A 25,494-nucleotide genomic window follows, 5' to 3' on the forward strand; every position below is an offset into this window, starting at 1 on the left:
GTCAACAGATGGGTTGGTTTTTATCTAACTTGTGACTGATTAGAAGCTGTTCTGAAGAGATGATTGATTTCACAGGTGACCTCTTTGATATAGTTTGTTTATCTATCATCACTGATTCACTGCAAGTGACAAATCAACAGGAATACAGTATGTTTCATAAGCTAATTAATAAATAATTCATAATTCATGAGTAACATGACTATAGTGTGTGCTTGTTGCTGAGAGGAGGGGGCTGCCTTTTAGGTTGTGTTGAAGTTGAATTTGTCAGCAAAGGTTGTTGTGTTCGTTTGGATGAATTCCTGACATGATCAGACTTGTGATGTCTGCAGTAAAACACATTGCTGAGACACTGCAGGCCAGAGCGCATCAACCATACATACCACTTGTACGCTTTTATACATGTGGAACATGCATTACTATTGTAGTGTATATACATGCTGAAGAGTGTTGTGTTTTTAACAAGAATACAGAACCATTTATAGATGAATACCTTTGGGTGCCTGATAGCAGTGTGGTTAGGGTATGTGTATCACATTGGCTCTAATGTCTGACAGTGAGTCCCCGGTTTGATTCGTGGGCCTTCCAGACCATTTGCTGCATGTCACTCCCCTATTCTCTCTCTCTCTACTGTACTATCAAAAAAGGCCAGAACAATTAGTTAAAAGGAAAAAAAAGTGAACCTACAGTCCTATGCAGACAACGTTTGGTGGATGCAGTTTCAGTGCTAGAGCTCTGCAGGCCTGCTCCACTATATTTGTTGAATTTTTGATGTTGAATGTTGAATCATTTGGACATTTTTATATTAGCCTGTAAATAGTTAAAATGTATTCATTTAATAATTTATCTATTTTAGAAAAACTAAGCAAAACTGTGCAAAATTGTATAATTTGTCCAAACTTGTTAATGGCTCTGGTCTTACTTTGCAGGCTTATAGGTTTTTAGTAAAAGCTGTGGGACTATGTATTTTTCAAACAATAGAGCATGTTTAAATATTATTGTGAACAGGTATGTAGGATAAAAGAAACATAAGTCAAAGACAATGCATTTGTGTGTGTGCATGGCATGCATGCTTGCGTGAGGGTGCACGTGTGAGTGAGAGATAAAGAGAGAGGGGTGTGTTTGACAGTAATACAACTTGAGAATGGATTGACGATGGCAAAATTCCATGAAACTTGGGGTGTGTGTGTGTGTGTGTGTGTGTGTGTGTGTGTGTGTGTGTGTGTGTGTGTGTGTGTGTGTGTGTGTGTGTGTGTGTGTGTGTGTGTGTGTGTGTGTGTGTGTGTGTGTGTGTGTGTGTGTGTGTGTGTGTCGTGCGAACAGACTAGCATGTCTGCATTACTAAGGTAACCACACACCCAGTGTAGGAGACACAGCCAGCTAACTTTGCATAATATCTGCACCGCTCCCAGTCAATGTGGGCATCAGCAGTTACACTGTATGCTTGGAAACACCTGCCTCAGGCTGTTCTGTCTCTCTCTGTGTTTTCTGCTGTTTGTTGAATCCTGTCATCTCTGTTTCTAACCACATACACTCCCTCTCTGTGCTCCATGCACACAGAGGTATACATAAGGATAATAATATTAATGATACATTTTATTTGTAACGCACTTTACTTTTTCATAAGTAGGACAGGCCCTCCCCGAACACCTGAAAGCACCACAGTCCATTGACACTTTTAAAAATTGACTAAACCTTTTTAACATGGAGTTTTCTTAGTTATTCTTGGGCCTTTTTTTCAATGCTCTGATTTTACCAATTTCTTTATTCAACTTTCCTTTTTTTTCAATTTTTTTTTTATCCCTAGTAGGCGTAGGGTCTCATGTTGTTGTTTGTTGCCTTTGCTGTTTTTAGGAGTTCACAGCAGATGACCTCTGTGATCACTGATTCACTGCAAGTGACACATCAACAGGAATACAGTATGTTGATGTTCCAAAGCTAATTAATCAATAATTAATAATAGATGGGTAACATGATATCATCGTGTCATTCTAATTTGTGTATCAAGAACACAACTATAGTATGTGCTTGTTGCTGATGCATTTGGTTGTGTTGAAGTTGAATTTGTCAACAACGGTTGTTGTGTTTGTTTGGATACCTGATTGGGTGCCTGATAGCAGTGTGGTTAGGGTGTGTGTGTCACATGGGCTCTAATGCCTGACAGAGAGTCCCTGGTTTGATTCCTGGGCCGTTTGCTGCATGTCACTCCTCTATACTCTCTGTCCCTGTTTCCTGTCTCTCTCCACTGTACTATCAATAAAGGCAGAAAAACCCACAGAATAATTACTATAAAAGATGAATGTACCCAGTGTACTGTACAGTAACCTGACTCATAGTTTCAGGTTAGACCAGTTTATCAGTTGAGCTTGAACAACCTCAGATGAACTCAAACACCCAGGATTCTGTGTTTACACTATGATTTTAACAACACAATTCATAATACTGTGTACAGTATATACACTATGATTTTACCAACCAATTCATAATACTGTGTACAGTATATACACTATGATTTTACCAACCAATTCATAATACTGTGTACAGTATATACACTATGATTTTACCAACCAATTCATAATACTGTGTACAGTATATACACTATGATTTTACTGACATAATTCATAATACTGTGTACAGTATGTACACTATGATTTTACTGGCATAATTCATAATACTGTGTACAGTATGTACACTATGATTTTACCGACATAATTCATAATACTGTGTACAGTATGTACACTATGATTTTACCGACATAATTCATAATACTGTGTACAGTATGTACACTATGATTTTACCGACATAATTCATAATACTGTGTACAGTATACACTATTTTACTGACATAATTCATAATACTGTGTACAGTATGTACACTATGATTTTACCGACATAATTCATAATACTGTGTACAGTATGTACACTATGATTTTACCGACATAATTCATAATACTGTGTACAGTATGTACACTATGATTTTACCGACATAATTCATAATACTGTGTACAGTATGTACACTATGATTTTACCGACATAATTCATAATACTGTGTACAGTATACACTATTTTACCGACATAATTCATAATACTGTGTACAGTATATACACTATGATTTTATCAACACAGTTTATAATACTGTATTGTATGCACACTATTATTTTAAGTGGACAGCTCATAATACAGTAGCCTATATTATCGCTGTCGTGCAGAAACCTATTTTTTTTTTACTTTTTGTGTTTTTTTCTTGATTACCCTACTTGATCACACACTATGTTATCACAAGCATCAAAAGTAGCAGATCATCAAGCATAGTGTTTTGAGCTTGTAGATCTGTTACTTTTGATGCTTTTGAATTGAATCCTGAAAAGTATAACAGTTTCAAACATATGAGGTTTCAGAGACGACATACACTATCATTCTTTTTTAAAGATCTATTTTGGGCTTTCATGCCTTTATTTATAGGACAGTAGACTGACAGGAAATAAGGAGAGAGATGGGGAGTGACACGCAGCAAAGGTGGTCGGGACCGGGACTCAAACCCTCGACACGCTGTCAGGCTGACATTGCAGCCCAGGGTGCCTGAACCGCCACGCTGTGGCCCAGGCCTACTCTATCATTCTTTCATGCATGGTGATCATATGTCCAGCTCAATGGCGTTTTGAACATGTCACATAATATATGTCACACTAATGACAGCTTTAAAATATGTATTTGATGATTTTTATGTTGACAATAATTTAAGAGAAGGTGAACTATGACTTGCTCATAAACCACAAAATAAGGAGGGATTCTGCATGGATTAGATGCAGAATAATACATTTATTTATCTAAAGTCGAAGAGGATAAAATAAGAGAACCAATCAAATGCTGTGTCTTGGGTCAAGGAGTTGAGACAAATTGTGGACAGAGGAAGAGGTTAACTATACAGGCTCTGTGCAGAACTGTAGTTTTGGGTTTGGGTTTCCCGCAAGGCGCATACCTGTTTCTGTTTCCACTTCAGTTCCTCATAGCTCCAGCTAAAGGGCCTGCATGTCTTCACACAGTATAGAGACCCCACCCACATCCTCACTCAGGTGCCCTCAATGAGTCATCAGTGGGCCGCACCTCCAAGGCACCACTCACACACACGCACGCACGCGCACGCAAAACAATAACAATGAACGACATAACTGGTATATTATCTCCACCAGGCTGAAGATTGTTGTCTTATGATTATGATTTCTTAGTTTTCAGTGAGAGAGGGAGAAACGACAGGTAACAACATGGCAACGTGAGACACACTGTGCAGTGATGTGGAAGCAGAGGTGTGGGAGGGTTCCTAACATGATCAGACTTGTGATGTCTGCAGTAAAACATTAACTTTTATTCATTAACCAAACATACCAATTGTATCATTTTATACATGTAGAACATCCAATACTATCGATCAGACCTGTGATGTCTGCAGTAAAACACATTAATAACTATACATACAACTTGTATCATTTTATACATTTGGAACTTCCATTACTATTGCGTGGCTGTCAGGTCAAAACCTGTAACCTTATAAAAAGTTTAAAATCTGTAGATACAAGGTTTCTGCTCAACAGCAATGATGTACATGTTGAATACTGTAGTGTTTTGTACAACAATACAGAACCATTTAGTACAGACTATATGGCCGCTCCAGGCTCCGTCATTTAAAGATGAATGTGTCAACAACTAAATGTAACCTGACACATAGATTCAGCATAAAGCAGTTTGACGTCACAGATGTTTTTCTAGCTGAGTTTGAGGAAGAGAAAACTCCCTCAGATGAACTCAGACACTCGGCATTGATGGATGTGAAGAAGCCACGTCTTTTCTTTCAGCGTCTCCTCTGCAGATGAAGGTAAAATGTCTCTTTGACTTCATCTGAACGTGAAATCACCTTCCTAGCAGAAATCATGACATGTTTGATAAGTAGTAGTTTATATAGTCACATTATAATGTGACTGTATCATGTGTGAAATGCTTTTGCACTTAATTACTAAGATAACAGCTATGTTCTTCTAAAATCCATGTTTCAAGCTTACAGACTATATGAACATATTGAATTGTATTGCATTGATACAACTGAAAGCATGATCAATCAAGCTCCAGTCTTGCATGGTGTTTAATTGAAACATAAACAGTGTTGTGGAGTTGTGTGTGTCTCAGTAGCGTGAGTCCTGTAAAGTATTGTCCGCAGGTGAAGCTCTACAAAACCTGCCTTGTTATAATATAAATGACTTATGGCTTTTATTAGTAAAGGATGATGTGATTGTTGTGGCTGATGGAGAAAATGATCAAACCGACATGGGTTTGTTTTCATTTGAGGTGTGTGAATTTGCCTGTCCAAAGTGTACAGTATTGTAAAACAGTGACTGTTCCTTTAATAAAGAACACTTATCAGTAGCATTTCAGAATACTAGAGGTTCGGCCCTCCCTCACACCTACGTTTCACTGCCGGTCCGACCAATATGTCTGAGTCATAGTGCTGGGGGCTTGTTGTTGTCATAGTACCCCCAATATGTCTGAGTCATAGTGCTGGGGGCTTGTTGTTGTCAGAGTACCCCCAATATGTCTGAGTCATAGTGCTGGGGGCTTGTTGTTGTCAGAGTACCCCCAATATGTCTGAGTCATAGTGCTGGGGGCTTGTTGTTGTCAGAGTACCCCCAATATGTCTGAGTCATAGTGCTGGGGGCTTGTTGTTGTCATAGTACCCCCAATATGTCTGAGTCATAGTGCTGGGGGCTTGTTGTTGTCAGAGTACCCCCAATATGTCTGAGTCATAGTGCTGGGGGCTTGTTGTTGTCATAGTACCCCCAATATGTCTGAGTCATAGTGCTGGGGGCTTGTTGTTGTCAGAGTACCCCCAATATGTCTGAGTCATAGTGCTGGGGGCTTGTTGTTGTCATAGTACCCCCAATATGTCTGAGTCATAGTGCTGGGGGCTTGTTGTTGTCATAGTCAGGGGCGTGCTGGGACCAAAATTCAGCTCTGGGATTTTCCGAACCGGCCCACACTTTTGTCAACGGGGGGGTTTGTCAAAGGGGGGGGGGGCTCGTTTTAACCCAGCAACCCTATATAAATTCCGCCACTGCTGAAAAACTTCCCAGCCCAACAGTAACGTAACTAATAATTGGGCCACGCGACGCGGAAATTACCGTAATAATCCTAAAACGGGAGCAATATTTTTTTTGCAGCGGCTCCAGAGAAGAGATCTTAACAAGCGTCGGAAAAGCATGGTTTGTTCCAGATATATTCTTCTGAAGTTTTAAACAGAGATACAAAGTTTTATACACAGTGTGCCTTCCGTCCAGGGTTCATCAACATGTCCGTTCACGGACAAACGTCCGTCGTAAGACATGTCTATGTCCGTGGCACATTCTTTATTTTGAAAAAAAATTATCAAATTGTAGCCCATATATTTTCTTCATTATAATGTAAAAATGTGGTTGAATAACTTTGGTGACTCGTAAAGTAACATGCTTATTAACATGTTGCAGGAGATCAGGGGTCATCACGTGACGGACATTTTTATCAATATTAGATTTTTTTCACGGACATACAAAATAATTTGTGAATAATTTTACGGGAAACCCAAATGACTAGCGCTAAATGTAAACTAATGGACTCGTAATGTGCCATAGTGTCTATGACAGTGTGCTACACATTTTGAAACTATTAAGACTAGTATGTGTGTGTGTGTGTGTGTGTGTGTGTGTGTGTGTGTGTGTGTGTGTGTGTGTGTGTGTGTGTGTGTGTGTGTATATATATATGTGTATATATATATTTTTTGATTGATTGAAATTTTTATTAGGCAAAAGAATGTAAAACAACACAGTTACATTTATAATGCTTTTGTCTAAAAGGTCCGGCCAAAAAAGTCCTTGCGGACTTGTTTCCATTGGGGTCCTTGAGTTAATTTCATAGACATATATAGTAGCAACCAAACAGCCAGCACGTCCCTGGTCATAGTACCCCCAATATGTCTGAGTCATAGTGCTGGGGGCTTGTTGTTGTCATAGTACCCGTTGTACCCGTCTGTCTGTGTCCCTTTTGTGCCCATATATGGAGATGTCTGTTTGTCTACCTGTGTCCCTTTAATGCCCATATATGGAGATCTCTGTATCTGTCAGTCCTTGTCCCTTTTATGCCCATATATGGAGATTGCTGATGTCATCAATATATGACCATATATGGCCATGCTCCCTTTTGTGTCCATATATGGAGCTGACTGATTTGTTTGTGCCTGATGCCATGACGACACATTGAGGTTAGACAACACACTCCATATTTGGGCATAGCTGCATTGGGAACTCCTTATATGGTTATGGCTGAGTCATAGGGACATGAGCGTGACGATGTGGTCCACCAGCCCTCTGTATCTGTCTGTCTATAGACCTGTGTCCCTTTATGCCCATATAAGGAGAGCTCTGTATCTGTCTGTCTACCTTATATGCCCATAATGAGAGCTCTGTATCTGTCTGTCTACCTGTGTCCCTTTATGCCCATATAAGGAGAGCTCTGTATCTGTCTGTCTACCTTTTATGCCCATAATGAGAGCTCTGTATCTGTCTGTCTACCTGTGTCCCTTTATGCCCATATAAGGAGAGCTCTGTATCTGTCAGACATTGTCCCTTTTATGCCCATGAAGATCCCTGGTGTCATTATAGTAGGGGGATTATGTGAAAAATCGTTACGTGGCGGATAAAAGCATGACATTTGATGGCTAAAACATCCTAGAAGGGGTGCCCAAAAAAATCTTAGTTATGGACAAAATTCAAAATGGCCACCTAAACTGTTGACTCAAAAGACACCATAAGAATCTCCAAAAAGCATAACATTTGGCACAAATGTCCCTTGGGTCATCCTAAGACATCCTAGAAGGGGTGCCCAAAGAAATCTGAAACAGGAAGTGAATTATTGACTAAATTGAAAATGGCCGCCTACAGTGTTGCGGCGATTGACTCAAAAAGCCTATAGAATCTCATAGAAGCATACAATTTGGCACATATGTCCCTTGGGTCATCCGAAGACATCCTAGAAGGGGTGCCCAAAGGAATCTGAAAACAGGAAGTGAGTTATTGACAAAATAAAAAATGGCCACCTACAGTGTTGTCGATCGACTCAATATAAAACTAGAGAGTTTGTAGAGCAAAAATATTTTTTGGGGCACCCCTTCTAGGATGTTTTAGGATGACCCAAGGGACATCTGTATCAAATGTCATGCTTTTATCCACCACGTAACAATTTGACCATATTTTCTTAACCCTTTCACGCATAACGGTCACTACAGTGGACAGCTATTTAAATGTCATTTTCTATTATAAGAATAGGTTTTGATGTCAGAGTTGCATACTAGCCTATACAGGGGACGCTAGAGCATCACCTCAATACTGCCATCCAGTAGCCAGGTGTTGTAACTGCAACATAATTTTTTCAACATACAAGATGGCTGACAGAAATGTAAACAAGCCCAACAGCTCAGGAATATCTATCCATTCCTTCTAAAGTAGGAGACCCCTGCAGGTAAAAGCACTATAGTTGTGAAAAATTCCAAGTATTGATTTTATATTGGGAGGAAATTATGATTGATCATCTGTCCACTAAATTGGACTGCATGTATCACTGGCTCTATTTCAACTACAATTCATACTTTTGCTGCCACAGTTTGCTCTTGAAAATGCTTCATCTGCAGTAACCTTTTTGGATATAAATCAATGTATTCATTTTATTAGAAAGTAACCTGCATTGTTTGTATCAAAAATAATATTTTGTGCATATTTTTTTTACATTATGCGAGTACATTTGTGTCTATTTATATTTTGTAGAGGTCATGTGCAGCTCATTATAGACCTAGGCCTACAGGATAGTGGAGTAACTATTATATGACTAAAGTGAGGTACTACTAATAATACTATACTACTACTACTACTACTACTACTACTACTACTACTACTACTACTACTACTACTACTACTACTACTACTACTACTACTACTACTACTAATAATAATAATAATAACAATAACCTATTTGAACCTACAAGGGAAATTCAGTTTTGACCCAAGTGGTCAGACTTGGGTCAAAAACCTAACTGTGTGATGGGTGATGGTTGATTGAAGTAGTCTCACCTGGCCTGAGTCAAACTAATTGGACTCACAGTGCCTAACTCTGAGTCCAATTAGTCCAATTAGTTTGACTCAGGCCAGGTCAGCCATCCCCCATCCCACACAAACAAAAACAATCCCCATGGAGCTATTTGAATTGATTGCAGTTGTAATCAAAACTGTTGCAGATTAGGAAGCCATTACAAAACCTGTGTGTGTGTGTGTGTGTGTGTGTGTGTGTGTGTGTGTGTGTGTGTGTGTGTGCGTGTGCGTGTGCGTGTGTGTGTGTGTGTGTGTGTGTTTATTTTTTGCATCATCAGGCTATTATTGTGGGTAGCCTACTTGTGTTGTTGTGGAGTGGAGCTCTTGCTATAACAAAGTATAGGCCTATAGTAGTGTCATTACTGTAACCTGGTATCTGGAATGTGATGCTGTTGCTGCAGGGTGAACTATATAGGTAGCTTATAGTATAATAGATTTCTTAGCCCCCCACCCAAAATCACCACCAGCCGCCACCATTATTTTGATGAACATTTTCTACAAAAATAACAGAGGACATTGTGAGTAACTCTCCCAACACTCCCTTTCATTTCAGTAATACAGTCTCTTCAGTTTTACTGACCTATATCCTGTACTATATCGCTTCACCAAATCCATCTTGTATGAACATTGTAAAACACATTGCAGTGTCCAAGGCACACCTGAGACTAGGTTTGCCCCTGGAAACCACTGGCCCCAGCATACAGACACAAAACAATGCGAATGATGCCATGATGTTGCATACAGAGGAACATCCAAGTACATCTGCATAAAATGCTTGCAGGCTTTGTGCCCTAGGTGCTTAGTCAATTTAGTTTGACTGGCCAGGTGCGACTACTTCAATCTAGCCTGGACTAGTCTGGCCATGCCAGGCTAACCCATCACACAGTTTGGTTTTCATTAGACAGTAAGCACTCATGTTGGTGTTCAATTTAGAGTTATTTTGGTTTTCACTTGACAGTAGAAGCACTATTATTTATGCGTTTTGTGTTTGTTGAGCCGAGGAGTCAAGAGAAAGTCAATCTGGGGAACCCATCGCCAACTGAAAATGAAAAACAGCGCCCTCTGCTGTTTGTTCTATGTCTGTTGGCTCTGGGCGGAAGAAAACGTAACGCCAGAGCGCAAGGAAACCGGTGTTTGTTGTATGCCTTCAGCGCATCACTTCCGGTTGGTGCGACTATGTTTTCATTCCCACTAACAATATTTCTACACGGAACACTAACACCACTTCTCCCAGAGAACATGGATCGTATTGGTTATAAGCCCACTTGTTTCTATGATGAAAGAGTAAGTTAAAATGTGAATATCTTTCCGTGGTTTTGTCTGCTCCGCGGACGCTATTGTTAAATTAGTTTCGGTTTGTTTCGAGGGGGGAAGGATCGACGGACACGTGAATCCCGGCCACTACATTTGATTGGGTAAAGCGCGGCCTGCTTCCTGATCTGAAGGCACGCCCATGCGCACACGTTATGACGAACCTCCCCGACAGATTCCAACGCAGTTGCAGAATCTGTTCTTGAGAGATTAAGAGAAAGTTAATAAATAGTATTAGAATATGTTAGAAATGTGAAAATTTTAGTTTTACAGCATTACAAATGTATTTGATTTGATATTATTAGATTTTTATAATTTTATTCATTGGTTGTATTTTATCCTTATTCTTTTCAGTTAAAAACACAAACGCATGCTGTCTTCCTGAGTGGACAGGTCAATAACTCCTTGAAAAATTGTTGTTTAAAAAAGAATGAAGTGCAGTTGTTATATTTATGTCTAAAGACACTTAGTAACATTTTTTTTTCTCAGGTTATCATAATTCATGCGTGACCCCCTACTATTAGTACGTGGCCATACCCTGTATATTGGCATGCCCATATAAGGAGATCCCTGATGTCATTAGTACGTGGCCATACCCTGTATATTGGCACGCCCATATGTCTGAGTCATAGTGACATGCCTATGTATGGGAGTATGGGTTTGTTTATGGTTATGGCTGAGTCATAGTGACATGCCTATATATGGGCGTATGGGGTTTGTTTATGGTTATGTCTGAGTCAGAGTGAAGTGGCCGTGGTCCTGCCCATATATGGGCCTATCGGGTTTGTTTATGGTGATGTCAGAGTGACATCATGGCTGTGGTCCGCCCACCCACCCTCCCATTAGCCAATTTTAATATAGAAATAGGATGGATTTGATGATCTGTATGTTTACAACAGATGAGTAGGTGAAGGTTATGTCATTCTATAGTAAAATGCCAAATAATAATTACATGTACAGTATCTCCCGTTTAGTTGTTGCTGGAATTTAATTGCCACAGTGCATTTGCACACATATTGAATTTGTGTACATGAATTAAATTAATTGTAAGATTAATTGTAAGATTCTAACAATTGTGTTCTAACTGTAGGACAAAAATGTATATAATACTGATGTATTTTCTTTGTTTTCAGTGATAGTCTGATAGATCAACACCAGGCATCAATAGATTGTTACTAAACCACATTGGTGAGTCGTGCATGACGTCTCACAGTATGACAGTGTGAATGAGTTTGACAGATAAACCTTTAATTAACCTTCATTAAGTGAACAAACACCCTCACCTCCCTTTTCCCTAAATGAGTCTTTGTTATTGTATGTGGTTAATGTGCACCATCTAGTGGACACATTGTCAAATACACCACCTGATCTCTGATTTCTCTGCAGTAGTTTTAAACTCATTCATCGACTCAGAAATGGACTCACCACTTCCATTTCCACAGCTAGGTTTGACTCCATTGTATTTTATCCACTGTTAATACAGGCTGGATGTAGAAAATAAAGCACTTGTTACCAGTACAGTTCAATTGTTTCTTTAAAGTCTTTAAAGTTCTTTGTTAATCTGTTCTCTGGCCTTCATGACAGCAGTGGATATAATAAGGTATTCTACCCTGTAAGACCACACTTTTTGGTCCTGGTAGTCATGTGATGCCTGTTCAGAATTACAAGTAATGATATTTGATTGTTTTGAAAAGTGCAATACTATCCATTAGTCATTGTAACACTGTAAAACTATCCCCACACTGTCCCACAATCCCTGTGGGACTATAGTTCAGCAGTGCTACCTTGCTGTCAAAATCTCTTATGCCCTATCTTATACTTTACCCCCCACACACACACACACACACACACACACACACACACACACACACACACACACACACACACACACACACACACACACACACACACACACACACACACACTCTCTCTCTCTCTCTCAGTCAGTCAGTCAGTCACTTCAATAATAAATCAACACCTCTTTCAACAGCAGTGTAAAGAGATGGAGTCCAGGGTGGACGATGGTGGAGAAACTAAAGGTTACTCAGAGCAGGTAAACAGCTTCAACCTTTGTCCTCAGACAGCTTTTAGATGACCACACACATCATGACTGTAGGTTTACTGCCTGTTTTACAGTAACATGAATTAAAACAAGTCATATGATGCCTGTCCAGATTGCAAATCAAATTAATACGTAATGATTAATTATGCATTATATTGTGTTTAAAAAAAGAGAATTATTTCAGGAATTTAAAAATGCTGTACAAATTATAAATGTGTATTCCTTATTCAAACTCTGTAAACTGTTGTTATCTCAGCCAATATGTTGTTTAAAAGTGAGCTTTGTTTTGAAAAGTGCAATAATATGCATTAGTCATGTAAAGCCACATTCTCATATGAACAGTGGAAAATGTCTGTGGAATCAGGTCGGGACATTGTCCGGAGTTGTCCTTTCACACATGTAGCATGCAACAGGAGAATGTCCGTTTCATATTAGTTCACTTAAGGTAAATACGTTTGATAAGGTGAGGGGCGGGGTCTGGGTAGTAGACGCACACATTAGCTACTCCCACTTAAATGTAACAGTGTGAGGGAGATGCGAGGATCAAATGCAATAGTTCATTTACTTCCTTCCATAGAACATGACAGATGCATTGAATTGCTTGACATGCCGTCTCCCATTGATGCACCCAAACAAACACAAACAAAACATCCCTCCTACCGTAGTAGGCCTAATGTAGACAATGAGCTACAACATACTTTTAATCAAAACGAGCTGCCCTCCTATGAGCTGGAAAAATAACAGTCTGAACTCAACTCAGATAACATTGGTCTCATATACAGCCAAGTGCGCACTGCGGAGGGAAGCGTCAGGTGTAGCTCATTGTCTACAATTAGGCTACTGCAGTAGTAAAGAGACGTTTATGTTCGATCGGTGAAACACACACACACACACACACACACACACACACACACACACACACACACACACACACACAGTTTCTTCAATAATGAAATCAACACCTCTTTCAACAGCAGTGTAAAGAGATGGAGTCCAGAGTGGATGATGGTGATTGTGGAGAAACTAAAGGTTCCTCAGAGCAGGTAAACACCTTCAACCTTTGTCCTCAGACAGCTTTCATGACTTTCATGACTTTAGGTTTACTGTCTGTGTTTTCTATAAGTATATACAGTAACATGAATTGAAACTACCTTAAAACTGACATTTACTTTCGATCGGTGAATATTACTCGAACGCTAATAAAAAGCAGAATGATTAAACTGGTTTTCAGTTCTCTCTCTCCAAACACCTCGGGAGGAGGGGAGGCTCCACCCGTTGTAGTCTCTCGTGGCCAGACTGTTGCCTCCCACAGTTTTCAAATGCTTCTGGTCATACAGTCTGGAGCACGGACACTCTGATCATGAACAAGCGATAAAGCGGATGTGAAGCCTCCTCCCCACGTTTCATCTTTACAGTCGAGCAAATTTATCCTAATATAAATAAAAAACATCTAAGCATATATAGCTTGCTGCTTAGCAGAAATGGAAATAGAAAGATTAAATGTAAAATATATTTTCATGATGGAAATGACGAACAGAACTCTGGAAACCTTCCATAATACAGTGCATGTCTGAAAGTGGTTAAAACTATGGTTATGGCATTTCCTTTCCCTCTCACTGATGATTGTATGATTGTATTGTGTATTATTGGTGCTTCTGTGCTCCCTGCTGTTCCTGTCCATGTCATTTGTAAAGTCCAGAGTGGAAGTCACAGTGATGGTTGCTACTGTCTCTGGGTGCTACTTTGATCTAGAGCCCAAACCAGACTACAATATACACATATTAGGGAGTAAAACATTCTTGTGTGTGTGTGTGTGTGTGTGTGTGTGTGTGTGTGTGTGTGTGTGTGTGTGTGTGTGTGTGTGTGTGTGTGTGTGTGTGTGTGTGTGTGTGTGTGTGTGTGTGTGTGTGTGTGTGTGTGTGTGTGTGTGTGTGTGTGTGTGTGTGTGTGTGTGTGTGTGTGTGTGTGTGTGTGTGTGTGTGTGTGTCGATTAAATCGGCACCTCTTTCAACAGCAGTGTAAAGAGATGGAGTCCAGAGTGGATGATGGTGATTGTGGAGGTTCCTCAGAGCAGGTAAACAGCTTCAACCTTTGTCCTCAGCTTTCAGATGACCACACACATCATGACTGTAGGTTTACTGCCTGTGTCTTCCATATACAGTAACATGAATTAAAGCTACCTTATAACTAGATGACCACACACATAGTATGACACCTATATGACTCTGATCTGATCGCTTTACAGTGTTTCATGTTGCAATCTACCAAGTACATTCATTATTAGTATTGTTTGTCCACTATATTACACATTATATCAAGTACAAGCTCATGTTATGTCCATTAGAGCTTACACACAAGTATTGTTCTTCAAAAAGAGCCAGGGAACAGGTCAAACTTTATACATTTTGTTTTCATATTGGCCCTCGATATATTTTCTTGGTATTAACTATAGCTACTTAAACTGTTGAATATTCATAAATGTCTCTGTATTAAAAACGTAAAAGCAACATCTAAAGCTCATTGTTGCTGCTGCTTAAACTTGGTAGTCCATTTGAGGAGGCTTTATGTGACCCGCATTCCCACCTCAATGCTCTCTAGTCCAGTTGTGTCTGCAGCCTCTGCATCGCCCTGTGGTGACATGTATTTAATGATTTATTCTGGATGTGCACCATGGTGTGTGTCTCTATAGGCTGACACAACATTTACCCTGATGTATAAACTGATGGGCTTAAGGACCAATGACCTGTTGTATTGAAAGAATACTGAAATGCTGACAAAAATGGGGGATTATTTTATATACAATATAACATCAAAACATCCCAGGTGATCGGTTTTAGGTTGAAAACCACTAATGTAGCCAACACCATACAAGACATAATGTTGTTTAAAGCTGCACTATGTGCCTTTTTTGTAATGAATACAATTAAATTTTGTCCAATCTGTATGGTAGGTATAACTTATACAATTGGGGTGGTTGTATTTTGTCTCCCTGCTCTAGAGACATTTAGATAGTACCAAAGCTCATGTCTCACCTAGACACAGGATCTGACATAACCTTCAATGTCTCCCCTGAGCAAGCAGACCAGTGCTATTAGCTCAATATGGTAAAACAAATCTGCATTTGGGCTGGAAACCAGGTTCAAATGGGTAGAAGAGGAAAGTTACATAGTGCTGCTTTAATAGCGCTTCAGGCATGATAGTATTGACATAACACGATTGTGTACAACAGGATGCTGTTGACAGCTTGACTTCAGAAAAAAAGGATGCTGAAAAAGGTGAGCTTTTGCTGTCCGTGGTACAATTCAATGCTTGAGGTAAACAGTGGCTTGTCACTTTTTGTTTGCTAGTGTGTACATAATTTTTTTATTCCAAAATATAAATACCAGTTGTTACACTGCTAAGCATGTGGGGATGTAGGGAATGCAGACAGCTTTATGTTTCATTGATGTGACATAATTGTGATGCATTTAACTCAAGTGTCTTTTTCTCCTGCAAACAGCACGTTTTGTGATCCAGAACAGGGCAGTGTTGATTCAAAAGGTTTCCATGGTCATGCCTATAGTAGACAGTTTAGTAGACAGAGCCATTGTCCCTCCTGAGCTCTATGCCAGGATTAAAGCTGAGAAGACAAGCATGGACCAAATGAGGGAACTGTACACAGCCAGGCTAGATCCAGGGGGAACTGATACCAGAGCAGCGTTTTACAGTGCCCTTGAACAACATGAGCCCCACCTGTTGGAGAGCCCTGGTAAGAACAGATGTAACTAAATTACTATACCCCCACCTGTTTTTTTTACAACAACCTCAATATTATTCATAGCAGCAGTCCCATAGAGTGGACACGTTTCGGCCAAAATGGCCTTCAGCTACTATCATTACTAGACACACCTGGTAACAAGGATCAATTTTGAATTTTGAAACTGATATCAGTTTAACATCAGTTTCAACAATATTTCATCAATATTTCTGAACAACATCAATTATACATTATATATATGTTTTCATTTGAAAACAATGCAATGCAATGTATTGTCAAGACAGGAAAAAAAACTCACAGAAATCAATTCCTCATTTAAGGGCAACTTTACAGATTTTTCACCCAAATCCTATTTTAAAGTCGAGGACATAATAAACATGATGTTGGACTGTGTTTTGTGTTTTTTCTGTGTTTTGGTATTTTGAACATTATTTCCTCGACTCTGACATCACAGTACAGAATGCAGTTCTGCCTGGACTACAGCAAGGCTATAATGAAGAAGGTACAGTAAGCCGGGCAGACGCCGTTGGCGTGCATGGGAGCCAAAACTGGAACCGGAAGTTTGGTGAAATACATTGAAGTCTATGGCAGCTGGCTGGACCAGCTTGTGAACAAACACTATTTCTGAACGATTGCGTGCTAATCGGTTCAGGAATATAAAAGAAAAAATATCATATGTTGTTTTCCAATCAATTGTTTTTCGATGTGCACACTGTATAATTTTGTTGAAGTAACTAAACCGCAGCCTGTATTGTTTCAGGCAGTGTTGCCAGATTTTATAAGAGAAATAAGCAACCAGGTCTAGGAAAACTAGCCCAAAAGAAGAAACTAAGGCGCTAGGCCATTACGAGCACTTTAAACGTATATACTGTAAACATTGAAAAGAGCCGATCTACAAGCTCACAACGCGTCACATCGCGACACGTGAGCTTGTAGATCGGCTATTTTTTATATTTTTTGTTCCAACAGAACACAAATCTGGTAGGGGGGGCTCCCTGGCACAAAACATTTTCCGATGGGGGTTAGGGAAAAATACATATTATTTTGGGGGTCCAGAGAACCACTGGTTCACAATTAAAAAATGTGGTTCACAATTTAAAAATGGTGAAGCCAGCTCAAATAAGCAACTACACTTTAGAAACAAGCCCAAAAAAACGCAACCCTAAATACCAATATTTTCAAGCAACTCCACAGAAAAATAAGTCCACAGAGAAATAAGCCATAATAAGCAGACATGGCAACACTGGTTTCTGGCTCTGCAGATTTGGTTGTCAGGCGGTCAATGATGGACAGTCTTGCGATACTTTGGCACGTTCAGAAACGTACTTTGTGCTCTTTAGATACTCAATACATGTATACAGTGTACACATCTAAAAGAGACAGCAGAAAACAATGTGTGATACGTCTTTTATTTTCCTGGGCCGAGTATTTCACAAAAGTCGCCGTCGTTCAGAATTAGTTTGTTCTAAGCTGGTCCACCATGGCTCTTATAGACTCCAATGTATTCCATGGCTGCAGTTTGGCTCCCGGCCGACGAAAATGACGTAGATTGCTATACCTTCTTTTATACCTTGGCCTAGCAGCACCTTCACAGTGAACGGCACCATGACACTCCCACAATAACTCCCACGATATGTAAACACCATCTAACGTCATTGATATTTGCACACACAATACAAATGACTATTTACCTAATACAGGTTAAAACAAATACATAATGAACTAAAATGAACTTCAAAACAAAAGCCAAACTAACAAAAAACCCTTCCGTCACACCCTTCTCCCTTCCCTGACAACTTGGAGCCTATTCTGGGGGGAACATTCGCCAAAAATAGCCGATCTACAAGCTCACAACGCAACGCATGGTGAGCTTGTGGATTGGCTATTTTTGACGAAGAGATTTGGTGTTGGCAGAAAAAAGCGTCCAAGAAAACGTTGGTCCATTTTTACTGAGAATAGAGGGTTTAAGACAAGTGCATGTGAATGACATCAATAATTATGAATGGCAGATTCATATGGTAGAAGGGTGCAATTTATGACAATAAAGCACTGAGATGTTTTGTTTTTTATAGCCATGTTTGTATGTGAAACTGAATAATTAATACAAACTTCTTCTTTATTTGGTATAATAATGTTTCATTTTGCTATGCTATGCTCACATAAGATATTCAGATGGGTAAACTGTACAAAGTATTCAGGCCATTCATCAACAATAACAATAACAATAGTTTGCATTGAAATACGAGCGCATGTGTCTGGCCGTTTGTTTGGGATCGTCTGCCTTGTATTCACCCTGCATATGGAGCGCTGGATCACTGAAAGAAAACTAAAAGTGAAAACCCGCCCAGTGGAGTGAACGCATGACGCATCTGTCCCATTGGTTGGTAACTATCACTGCCGGGTCATAGTTCATAGTTGAACCCGATGCGTCGGACTTCACGCTAGTGCACGACGTGCATCAGCTCCGTCAACGCATCGAGACGGTCTTTCCGTTTTTTCCCATTAATGGGAGTGGATTGAACTTCCGCCACCAAACGCATATGTGTGACCGGACTTTTAACAAGGTGATTGACTGGAGGGGAAGGTGTACTGTACAATGATGTCATATTCGAGGAAATCATGTTCAAACTAGAAAAAGTTTGCTTGGACCTGTGCTCCTTGGAGCACAGGTCTCCGCCAGGTCAGGTACATTATTCTGGCTTCCTGGTGGCACTATAATAGGCCAATGTGAAAAGGGTGCCAACCGTGCCATTTATTCTCAGGCCTTTCACGGCAATCAGACACTGCATTCATGATGCATCATGTGATACACCTGTGATCTGTACAAATCAAGGTTCTACACTGCCTTTCCTGAATCACACATCAGACAATCACACATCAGACTTTACAGAATATACACCCAACTTTACACTCTAATATAGTAGGAAGTTAAGAACAGCTTTGTGAATTAGGCCCAATCTGTGTAGAGGAATAGGTCAAAATTCTGTTTGGATGAAGCGTCATTCAAAACATACAAAATGTATTTCAATTAGCATTTTCAATAATTTTATCCCTGTGTCATTCAACATCATTATTATTTATGGACTTTAATATTGGGATTTCTTCATAGTTGTTAATTAGCATCATTAGAAATATATCTACTGGGGAAAAGGTTGACACATTCAATACTTATTTTCCCATTTGTATTTTGGTTAACAGGACCGTGTGATATCTACTGGCAAGATATGAATGTCTTCCTCCCTAGATAATGACTCACTGAGCTCACTTCATTACTCTTCTTCTTATAAAGGTGCTGTGCTTCCATCAGAAGACTCAGCTAACAGTGGTGAGTTATGAAACATTTGATTTAACTGACAACTTTCTAGGGAGCAGTATGAAAGTCACAGCTTTAACATGATGGAGAGCAGTAAGAAAGTCTTTATTAACAGCTTTAACATGATGGAGAGGATTAACCACATGAACCCTTTTCTGGGCATATCATAGGCAAACATTCAGCAAAAAGAGGCAAACATTCAGTGAAAATAATACTTTTACAAGACTTGTAAGCTTTTTGATTGGCTATTTACAGCAAAGAGATTTAGTGTTGAGGGAAAAGGGGAGGGGAACAAGTGCAGACCCCCTGAGAAACGCTGGTAATCTAAGTAGGGTCTAAATGGAAGTATCCTCTAATAGTGACCTCTATTCAATTACAAAACGTCTCTCTATTAATGACCGGGGGCGTTGTTAAAACGAGCAATTAAAAGCCTTTTTTCTAATACAAGCCTCTTTTTTTAGTATAATAGAAAATAATAATAATAATATATTATATATTATGTATAATATATATAATATATAATATATCATAATATAATAGAAAATATTAGAACAATAGAAATATAGGCCTCTCTCTTATTTATGCCTCCTTTCAATAAAAACCTGGTACCCGCTACAGTTGAAACAAATAAAAGCCTGGGTCACTATTAGAGGATTTATGGTAAACACTGTCTAAAAAGGTCTCAGACAAAACCTCTGAAGTTTCAAAGCATTCTGATGAAAAGAAGCGATGGATGCGAACTTGATCCGATGTGATTTTATTGAGCAAAGTCTGTCAGTACAGCAAAAAATCCAACATTACGTTAAAAAATACCTCAAAAGGAACATTGTTTCCATTGCAATCTAATTCCCTCAATCTTACTTAAATTATATATTGATTAATTAATACATTCATTAATTAATTAATTTTATTTTGAGGTTGTAGATCCGCCATGTGTAGCCTTTGAACAATGTGGTTAAATTAATCACATATATGTAATGTAATTGTGGGCTACTCAAGTTATATTGAGTTTACATAGGTTTTTACACAACAATATATGCAATTTATATTGCACATATTTGTGTTATGCTTGTTTAGGTAGGCCTATATTGCATAGAATGCATACATAACGATACATAACGGCACAAAGCGCCAGACGCAGTTGTCATTTCCACGCCCAGTACCAAATGTACTTGCACCCATATGTGCACCATGGGAGAAAGTGAGAAAAGTCAGATAGTGGTTCCACCTTAGATCAGCTCTGACCTCATCTAAAGCCCGGTGCATTACACCAGTGTAGCTTTTCCCTGCTATTTATTAAAGAGCGCATTAGATAGAACATTGATCTATTTGGAACACACTTTTTACTATCATAATCCATTAAATTCAACACATCACTCACATTAAATGTGTTTGATGACATTGCTGAGAGATTCAGCATTGGGATTATTGCATTGGGTGAGTGCCTGGAGGCATCAGTCAGTTTGCTGTGCTGGGAGGCATTAAAACGTAAATCATATTTGTGCTGAAGGGATTGATGGGAGCTTGTACAAAACAGTTTTCACCCACTTTCTTACCTTTTTAAACCTGTGATGGTACTTTTTCCCTCCATTACGTAACAATAAATCATGCCAATGCACTCATCAAACGCGCTGGAAGAGGGTCTTGGCTCCCGAAGGCAGATATCGTCACTGCCTTTAAAGTCCTTCCTTTCCATCCTGACTTCTGGCGTTTCTTTGGTGTCCGCGGCAAGGAGCTTATTATTTTGCAGTCAGGCTCAATTTCGTGTGCAAAAGCAGTCCTAAACTCTTCGACAGGGAAGCCCTGTGTTGGAGCCTGTCAAACACCCATAAGTTTCCATACCTCGTTTATCTCCTGGACGATTTTTGTATAATTTTTCCCCTTCATCCCCACCCACTGATCATAGAAAACAGAAGGCCCCTCCACATCACTCAAGTTTCTCGGAATATCGCTCTGTATCGTTCAGTTCCAGGCTTCACTTCCAAAGGAAACACTCGACAGAATAACACCTCTTCCTCATCTCCACCAGTTGCATCAAACATCAGCTTCTTTCCCTCTTAGGCCATCTTAACTTTGCCCTTCGTATCATTCCTCAAGGACGATTTTTCATTTCATCTGTTTTCATTTGCCTCTTTTGTCCCGTTGCTCTTGGATTCCATTTCTCTTAACAGTTCAAATCGTGCCGAGCTTCGTCTCTGGCTCAATTTTCTCGCCCACTGGAACGGCATCTCTTTTTTCTATGAAGATCATCTTATCCATCCGCAAGACATCAACTTGTTCACAGACGTTGCTCCTTCTGCCGGTTTTGGGGGTTTCTATAATGGTAGAAGGTTTGTTAAGCTGCAGACTGGCCAGCGGAGCTTGCAGGAGAATGCTTAATTCAATCTTCAGCCTGTATCCATTAGTAGCAGCCGCCGTTCTGTGGGTCCTGTGGTAATCTGTGCGGACCCAAGCTTAGGCAATCAAGCCCAATGTCTTTACTATAGCTTTCTTCGGTTTCCTGAGATGTTCCGAATTCACTTCTACTCAGTGTTTCGACTCCTCTGCGTCACTGTATCTCAGATTTGTCTTTCTTAGACGACACCATGGTCTATTACATAAAACGCTAACCAAGCATACCGGTCTTCATTTTCAGAAATCAATCGCCTCTGAACCCATTCGAAACTCTCTCGAATTACTTACGATACTGGAAGTGTCATTATGTGTGAGTCGGCATGACCATTATGTGCAGCCGCGGCTACAAATATTTATATTCACTTATTGTCGTGCAGATTGGAAACGACCCTCCTGCCACGAGACAAGACCGTGGTCTCAAAGCGCCGTCCCAAACCTCGCGTCACAATCAAACGTACCGATCAAAAAAGCGCCCACAGCTAAAATATCTTCACTACATCCCTGGTTGCAATGGGTTGTTAGCTACTACCTTTTATTTGTTAAAAACTTAGAACAAAAACAGCAGTGAGATAGCAGTGAGAGATGAGATGAGGGCGACTGTTCTACAGATATATAATTGTCATGAATATAATGCATAAAATAAAGTAGAATAGGGCAATGCAGACCACCAGCAAATGGTCCACGAACCACCAAGAGACCACAGACTCCAGGTGGATTCAAATAAGTAAACAAGTGTGACTTATCACTTGACACTCAAACTTGCTGGTGTTTAGACGTTAAAGGAGCATGAAACCCCAGGCAGATTTTTCAGTTTGTTTTCCAGTTCAGGTTGAAAACTACTGCAGACTAAAAGTACGGCAGACACAGCTGCACAACACAGCTGCACAATGGCAGACACAGCTGCAGAAGCAGAACACAGCTACTCCAGAAAAATGACTAATGAGTGTGTTAGATTTTCATAGGCGTGTCCAGAGCCAAGGGCATGCCAATGTGTAATTTTAATAGACAGCATTGACACACTTAAAATCCAACACACCCATTATTAATTGAATTGGCTGCAGCTGTGTTGCTTACATCACTGTGTACTACTGTAAGGTCATTGTTAAGGTCATTTCAGACGGGAAGCGGCCGACATGCCTATGTAATTAATTTTCAATGAGAGGCGGGCAATTATTTGGGACACGCAGAGAAGTTGAGGGGCCGTGAGGCGAGCGGGCGCGGTCCTGTGAAATTCTCGTTCTCGTTTGTGCACACGCGCGCGGGCAGCAAGAGCTGGATTGTGGTGAGTTTTTGTTTTCCCCACACCGCGCAGGAGGACAAAACGACAATGATCGCGGCACGATCACCGCTGATCCGAGCGGTAACGATTGTTTTTTTACCTGAAGTGGAAAACAACTACAACATCAGCTTAGGGTTTCATGCCCCTATAATGAAGAGTCATTATCAGAACAGAAATACATTTCCATGCCATTTTTATTTGACCAATTCTAATATTACAAGAGATTAACAACAAAAGAAACATTGGACATCTCTATTCCTAGTTTAAATATGGTCAATAATTAATGACGTCAAATGGAAGACTGTATCATAATTCAGCATCTACAGCAGCAAAAACATGAACCCCATATAATTACCCAGACCTCTCATTTGAGTACATGCACTTACTGATGTCCTCTGTTCTTTGGTTATTTAGAAATGCTTACTCCTCAACAACTCAAGTCTTATTTGAAGAAGGAGGTTCAGCGTTTGATTGAGTGGAAACTACCTGAGGAAAACCCAGAAGAAACACCTCTGAATCAGATCTTCACAGAGGTCTACATCACAGTGGGAGGGAGTGGAGAGGTCAACAAGGAACATGAGGTCAGACAGATTGAAACCGTGTCCAGAAAACCATTCAGACCAGAAACACCAATCAAGTTTGTAGACATCTTTAAACCTTTACCTGGAGAAGATCCAATCAGAACAGTGATGACGAAGGGAGTGGCTGGCTCTGGTAAAACAGTCTTAACTCAGAAGTGCACTCTGGACTGGGCAGAAGACAAATCCAACAAGGATATCCACTTCATGTTTCCATTCACTTTCCGAGAACTGAACTTGATGGAGAAGAAATACAGCTTGATGGAACTTCTTCATGCCTTTTTTGGTGAAATCAACAAAGCAGAAATCTGCAGCGGAAAAGGGTCTAAAGTTGTGTTCCTCTTTGATGGGCTAGATGAGTTTCGTATCCCTTTACTCTTCCAGAAGAAAGAGATCTGCACTGATGTAGAAATGATAACCTCAGTGGACGTGTTGTTGACAAATCTCATCAAGGGAAACCTGCTTCCTTCTGCTCGCATCTGGATAACCACACGACCCGCAGCCGCCAATCAGATCCCTGATAAGTATGTTGACAGGATGACAGAGGTGAGAGGGTTCACTGACGACCAGAAGGAGGAGTACTTCAACAAGAGAATCACTGATGAGAACCTGGCAAGTAAAATCATCTCACACATCAAGACATCACGAATCCTCCACATCATGTGTTACATCCCAGTCTTCTGTTGGATCATTGCTGGAGTTCTGGAACACATTTTGATAACAGGGGAGACAGAAGTGCTGCCAAAGACCCTGACCGAGATGTACATCCACTTCATGGTGGTTCAGTCCAAACAGAAAGAGGTCAAGTATGACTGGAATCCAGAGAAGAATACAAAGGCGATTCTGTCTATGGGAAAACTGGCTTATAAACATTTGGAGAAAGGCAACTTGATCTTCTACGAAAAAGACATGAAAGAGTGCGGCATTGATATCAAAGATGCTGCAGTGTGCTCAGGAGTGTTCACACAGATGTTTAAAGAGGTGCGTGGTGGGTTGCACAAGGACAAGGTTTTCAGCTTTGTCCATCTGAGTGTCCAGGAGTTTCTGGCTGCTCTTTATGTCTTTCACTCATTCATCAACACTGGCGTCAATGTACTGTCAACCTCCAAGTGGTCAAAGCTGTTTAGACCACAGTTAAATGACCTCTACCAGAGTGCTGTAGACAAGGCCTTACAGAGTCCAAATGGCCACCTTGACTTGTTCCTCCGTTTCCTCCTGGGCCTCTCGTTGGAGACCAATCAGACTCTCTTACAAAGACTGTTGAAACATACAGGAATGAAGTCACAGACCAATCAGAAAACAGTTCAGTACATCAAGAAGAAAATCAGAATGAAAACCTCTGCTGAGAGAACAATCAATCTGTTCCACTGCCTGAATGAGTTGAATGATCATTCTCTAGAGGAAGAGATCCAACACTACCTGACCTCAGGAAGTCTGTCCTCAGAGAAAGTCTCAACTGCTCAGTGGTCAGCTCTGGCCTTCATGTTGCTGTCATCAGGAAAGGAGCTGGATGTGTTTGACCTGAAGAAATACTCTGCTTCAGAAGAGGCTCTTCTGAGGCTGCTGCCAGTTGTCAAAGCCTCCTACAGAGCTCTGTAGGTGAACTGATGACTGAATATATTAAACATATTATGTCACATTTTTAT

The 25,494-nt window shown here is 40.1% G+C and overlaps 3 protein-coding genes across 4 annotated transcripts in view; 2 read left to right on the forward strand and 1 right to left on the reverse strand.

Annotated features, from left to right (window-relative positions):
• Window positions 1–25,494, reverse strand: part of polr1a (RNA polymerase I subunit A) — a 445,779-nt gene that overhangs the window by 219,603 nt on the left and 200,682 nt on the right. The gene's annotated exons all lie outside the window — the stretch shown is intronic.
• slbp (stem-loop histone mRNA binding protein) overlaps window positions 1–25,494 on the forward strand; it is a 234,777-nt gene that overhangs the window by 99,686 nt on the left and 109,597 nt on the right. The window lies entirely within an intron of this gene.
• The window catches only part of LOC308076591 (protein NLRC3-like), a 31,382-nt gene continuing 10,712 nt past the window's right edge, over window positions 4,825–25,494 (forward strand). Inside the window, exons 1-9 of the mRNA XM_080416993.1 lie at window positions 4,825–4,866; window positions 11,599–11,653; window positions 12,456–12,518; window positions 13,502–13,570; window positions 14,542–14,601; window positions 15,757–15,802; window positions 16,027–16,275; window positions 19,574–19,609; window positions 23,685–25,443. Of these exons, the coding sequence (XP_080273119.1) occupies window positions 12,468–12,518; window positions 13,502–13,570; window positions 14,542–14,601; window positions 15,757–15,802; window positions 16,027–16,275; window positions 19,574–19,609; window positions 23,685–25,443 (2,270 nt within the window). The 5' untranslated portion in view covers window positions 4,825–4,866; window positions 11,599–11,653; window positions 12,456–12,467. The remainder of the gene's footprint in view (window positions 4,867–11,598; window positions 11,654–12,455; window positions 12,519–13,501; window positions 13,571–14,541; window positions 14,602–15,756; window positions 15,803–16,026; window positions 16,276–19,573; window positions 19,610–23,684; window positions 25,444–25,494) is intronic.

The sequence above is a fragment of the Gymnoscopelus braueri genome (genome assembly GCF_963280865.1).
Source record: "Gymnoscopelus braueri genome assembly, chromosome: 20".
In the NCBI taxonomy this organism is placed as follows: Eukaryota; Metazoa; Chordata; class Actinopteri; order Myctophiformes; family Myctophidae; genus Gymnoscopelus; species Gymnoscopelus braueri.